Source organism: Volvox carteri (genome assembly GCF_000143455.1).
Source record: "Volvox carteri f. nagariensis unplaced genomic scaffold VOLCAscaffold_75, whole genome shotgun sequence".
Taxonomy (NCBI): domain Eukaryota; kingdom Viridiplantae; phylum Chlorophyta; class Chlorophyceae; order Chlamydomonadales; family Volvocaceae; genus Volvox; species Volvox carteri.
In genome coordinates this window covers 277,082-281,754 of record NW_003307618.1, presented here as the reverse complement: position 1 = coordinate 281,754, position 4,673 = coordinate 277,082, and the positions used below count along the sequence as shown (strand labels likewise).

Here is a 4,673-nt window from a genome sequence, read left to right as displayed (position 1 = left end):
TCGGCACGCAAATCAAAACCCGTTTCCGACGTAACCCTGTCCCAAATCCAGAGCCCCTTTCCATTGCAACCCCCCTACCTTCCGGCCCTCTTCCCTCCCCTACCCCGGTCTCGATAGCTGCCATATACCTGGAGATACCAGCAGCGGCTGATGGGCAGTAACCAATACCCCGCAGTCGCCCGGAAGTAACCTGGCTCCGCGGGCAACTAGACATCCGCAGACGGTGTTCCTTAACCCCTAACACCCTCCCAACACGGATCAGAAGCCCGGGCCGTCCAGAAGGCTGTCTGGAGCGACCCGGAAAAGGTAGCCGAAACGACAAATGTGCAAGCTGCATCTTCGCCGATGAGCCGATGCACAACACGATCAATTTTGTAGGCAGGCAATACGCGCGCACGCACGGTTCTTCAGTGGTCGCCTTCTTCACGGTTGGGGCATCTCACCTTGTGGCCGCTGACCGTACACAGCTTTCCCCCCTTCCTTCACGTCCACCTCCTCAACCAAGATCGCTGCCCCTGTCCTCAGAAGTCTGGTGGTGGTCTCCCCTTGCCCCCTCCACGGCCCCACTCTCCCGCCCCCTGTCCTACCCACTAGTAATGCCCCACCTCGTATCGGCACATCTGTCCCGCCTCCGACCTGCGGATGTAAATGTCCGCTTTTGCCACTTCCCATCCGTATCACCGCACCCTTAAGCCCCTGAGTCCGTCCGTCCGTCATTTCGCATGCCCATCATTTCCCCCGGGACCCGCTCTCAAATTCCCCCCGCATGCATGTGAGGCTCATCCATCCATCCGTCCATCCGGGACTTAGTTTTTTCCCCCAAATTCCCCCTTCCCCTCCTCACGCGACCATACCCCGTACCGAGCCCAGGTTTATCACCCCAACCCCCACTCCCCCACCCGCGGCTGCTGCACCCGCCAGCAGTGACTGGTGTTGGTGCTGCTGGTGTTGGTCCGTGGCTGCCGCCCTCGCCGCTGGTGCTGCACCCTCCAGGCACCCGAACAACTTGCCCAGATCTACCCAGTGCCAGTGACTGCAGCGGCGGATGCTGTCCACAGCTTCAGCCGCACTGGCCAGAGTGCGACTGAGGGGCTCCGGGATCTGGAGCGAGGGAGGCGGGGCGAGGGGGTGGGGGAAAAGGGGCAGCGGTGCGGGGGCCCGGGGGAGAGTAAACAATCAAAAGCCGACATGGGCTGGGGAGGGACCATGTCACGGGTCAGCAGGGCAGCACTCTCCACACCTTCATGTCAACAATCTTCCAAAGCACTGCTCGTTTCCCCGAGGCGCTTCCGAACGCCATCCCAACCCCACACTGCCCTCTCCTCATCCACCCACCCACCCACCCACCAGGGCGCGCAGGTCCTCCATTGCGATTTGCGACTTGGGATCTGCTGCCCGAATACGGCAGTACTGCCTCCGTACAGCCCCCTCCACGTGCAGCAGCCGGTAGTAGTGACACAGCTGACCGGGGCAATAAGAAGGGGGGGAGAGGGGAAGAGGGTGGGGGACGGAAATGCAGCTTGACAGGGAACTTGGGCAAGAAAGGCGATAAACGCCTCATACATGCTTCCACTCCCCTACATGCCTTCATCCATACATCCCCATGATCAACCCAAACACACACATGCATCCCCACCCCAACCAAGTTCTCTACTACGTTTTCGCCGCCGCTACACGAGGCCTTATTTCTTTACGGCCTCGTTCTACTGTTTTTCGTCCGCTCTTATTTTAGTCTTGGGGGCTAGGCGGTAGGTAGGTTTCCGCGGTCGTCTTCATTACATCATCCCGAGGTCGCCGCACTTCTTAAGAACGCCTACTGGTCAGTTCTGCTTCTCTTTCCTTGGCAGCAGCTTCACTAGTTCGTGATTTGTCCTTCCCCTCCCAAACCCCCACCCACCCACCACGCGTGGATCTCTTTAATAACTCTAGAACCCCAACAAACTCCTCAATACGTGAACCTTAAAACCTCAGTTGAACCCACCATCACCACCCACTACCCCCATTACCTGCAGGTACAGCTCCCTTTCGCCAAGGGCTCGTCGCAGCAGCACCCCCCCGCGGGAGGGGTCCGGGTGGGCACATCGGTCGGGACACACATGCCCCTCCTCGCCCACCGCCGTGCCCCCACTGCCGCCCCCCGGCACCCGGAGCACAGCGGCCCTGCAGCCCCCCGCCACCTCCGCCGTCTCATCATCCGGACGTAGCACTCCGTCGTAGTAGCGAGCTACAGCCTCATGGGCGCGAAGCAGCACCTGCAGCGCGGATGGGAAGCGGAGGATTGCCGTTAAGAGGGAGCAGTGGAGTCACCCCCTACTCAGGCCCTGGGCCCCTGCCTCCCCTCCACCGCACTTTGTACTCGCCTAAGGCAGTTCAGTGCTCTGTGAACATGTCGGCCGATGACTCCTTTGCTTCTTGCACCATGCGATTCCCTCCTAGGCCCCCCCCGCCCCCCCCCTCGTAAGTCACCTGGTTGACCAGCCCCGCCAGCCCCACTCTGGCCGTGTCATCCCCCAGGGCGTCCAGGGGGGTGAGCAGGTGGTCGGGGAGTACCTCCCCCCGCAGCACCGCATCCACACCCCGCAGGGGGAAGGAGGAGCCGTTGGGGCTGTTGAGCATCAGCGGGGAGCAGGACTGTTCGCCGGGGTAGGAGTCGTGATTGGGGGCGAGGGACGTCAAGAGGGTGGGGAGCAGAAGGGGGGGGTCAGGATTGGGGTTATTGTGGAGGGGAGAAGGTGCTTTGGAGGCAACCGTCGCATCCGTGTATTGTTGAAATTCACCGAATATCAACTTAAATAAAATAAAGACCTTTCAAAGAGTCATACCTGCTACATGACGGAGAGTGTTTGAGTACGGAAGGGAAATAATGGCTCGGGCACAAGCCCATGTTACCCGCCCGATGGATACACACGCCACACACGTGCGCACTTCCCCCCCCCTCCCCCCCGACCCCAACACGCACTCACCCTGAAGTTATCCTCCTCGTCCATGAGTGTCCCCATGGATGAACCCACCATCAACCCGGAGTCCTCATCACCACCACCTCCGAAACCACCCGAGCCACCAGCACCAGAGGTGCCCCGGTACCTGCGACCAAGTACCAAAAGCAACCAATTCACCAACCACTTAACCGACGACCAACCAACCAGGCACACGCAGACGTAGATAGTGAGTGGGCGGTGTCAGCAACCACCAAACAGGGGACATCCCCCACAACAGACATCAGCCAGGAGCTATGTGAGTACGGCAAACTGTGGGGCAGACACATAATAGTCAGTCTGTAAGGTACGAGGGAAAGACGAACCACGAACAAGTGAAGCTGCTCGGGGGGGTTGAGGGAGGTGTCTGTGTGTCTGTGTGTGTGTGGTGGGAGGGCTAAGAAGTGGTTGGGGCCAGGGGGGCAGCACAAGAGACCAGGACACACAACGGCAGCACCTGTACGTGAGCAGACGCAGCATCAGCTAGGAAATGAGAGATCCCAGGTAGGATACCGAGGAGCAACCCTCCCGTTCCCCTCCGCGGTCGCCCTTCCCCCCTCAAACGCACTTTGTCGGGTCCAGCCCCAGGCAGTCCGCTATGTGGGCGGCATCAGTGCCTTCAATGTGGCTGACCAGCCGGGATACGACAGGGTGTATCTGCGGGGAAAGGGCACGTGTTTGGCGGGAGTGGGGTGGGTTGGGCCCCGTGGGGGAGAGGGAGCCAGTGAGGGGGGAAATGGGGGGAAAGACGAACCACAAACGAGTGAAGCTGCTGCCAGAAATGGGGGGGGTTGTTTAGGGAGTCACCCTGGTAGGCCCAACCCCCACATCGCCCCTCGCAGCCCGTCTCCGGACTCCCTACTCACCATTCGCGGTTCCTTAGGTAAGCCTCTGTCCTTACCCCCGAGACAACACACCCCGCTTATGCCCTCTCCACCTTCCTCCGGTCGGGAGAGGAAACCAGTGAGAGCGCCCAACCGGTTCACCAGTCCCATCTCCCACCTCGGCAATACTGCTAATCTCCGCCGCCCACCCCCCCGTCCCCCCACCTCCCCCGTACCTGCTGAGCCAGGTAGTACTCCACATCCACCTCCAGGGAGGGGTTGTCTCGTAACTCCTCGAGGTGGCGAGCCCGCTCAGCAAGACTGCCACTGCAGCCAGTGCCGCCGCCATTGGCAGCGCTGGTGCCGTTGCCGCCGGTAGTAGCGGGGGCAGGGTTGGCGGCGGCGGGGGCGGGGGCACCCTCGGCTGCCGCTGGGCCGTCGGCGGTGGCGGCAGCGGCCGTTGCATCGTCACGTTTGCGCTCGACACAAATGATGTACGGCACCGTCTCACCCTGTTGAGGTGCATGAAGAGACACGGCGGCGGTTTGGTGGCCGAGCCGGGAGGGGGAGGGAGTTGGTCGCTTTCCGACGGTTGGACGAGGAGCGGGTCGGTGGTCTTGTGTTTGTGTATGTGGTGGTGGTTGCGGTTGTTGCGGCGGTTCGGGTCATCATCACCCCTCTCGGCCTTACCCAGCTCCCATCCTCCGTCCACGGCTTTAGCAGGGGTAACAAAAAGCAGCAGGCAGCGCCCGGCAGTTTGCACGACAAAAAAGAACACCCCTTCCCACCGCATCTCACTACTACATTACGGGTCCCGAATAACCGTCACCCAGCAATGTCCCCTCAGCTCTTCCCCCCATCGACCCCCCCCCCC

At 61.2% G+C, this 4,673-nt stretch overlaps 1 protein-coding gene across 1 annotated transcript in view; it reads right to left on the bottom strand.

Moving 5' to 3' along the window:
- Nucleotides 1-840: 840 nt before the first annotated feature.
- VOLCADRAFT_107737 (uncharacterized protein) overlaps nucleotides 841-4,673 on the bottom strand; it is a gene marked incomplete at its 3' end in the record, with an annotated part of 15,115 nt that continues 11,282 nt past the window's right edge. The window contains exons 25-31 of the mRNA XM_002957522.1: nucleotides 4,036-4,311; nucleotides 3,544-3,632; nucleotides 2,964-3,084; nucleotides 2,467-2,631; nucleotides 2,115-2,252; nucleotides 1,348-1,461; nucleotides 841-1,101 (exon numbers count right to left, since the gene is read on the bottom strand). Coding sequence (XP_002957568.1) covers nucleotides 841-1,101; nucleotides 1,348-1,461; nucleotides 2,115-2,252; nucleotides 2,467-2,631; nucleotides 2,964-3,084; nucleotides 3,544-3,632; nucleotides 4,036-4,311 — 1,164 coding nt within the window. The remainder of the gene's footprint in view (nucleotides 1,102-1,347; nucleotides 1,462-2,114; nucleotides 2,253-2,466; nucleotides 2,632-2,963; nucleotides 3,085-3,543; nucleotides 3,633-4,035; nucleotides 4,312-4,673) is intronic.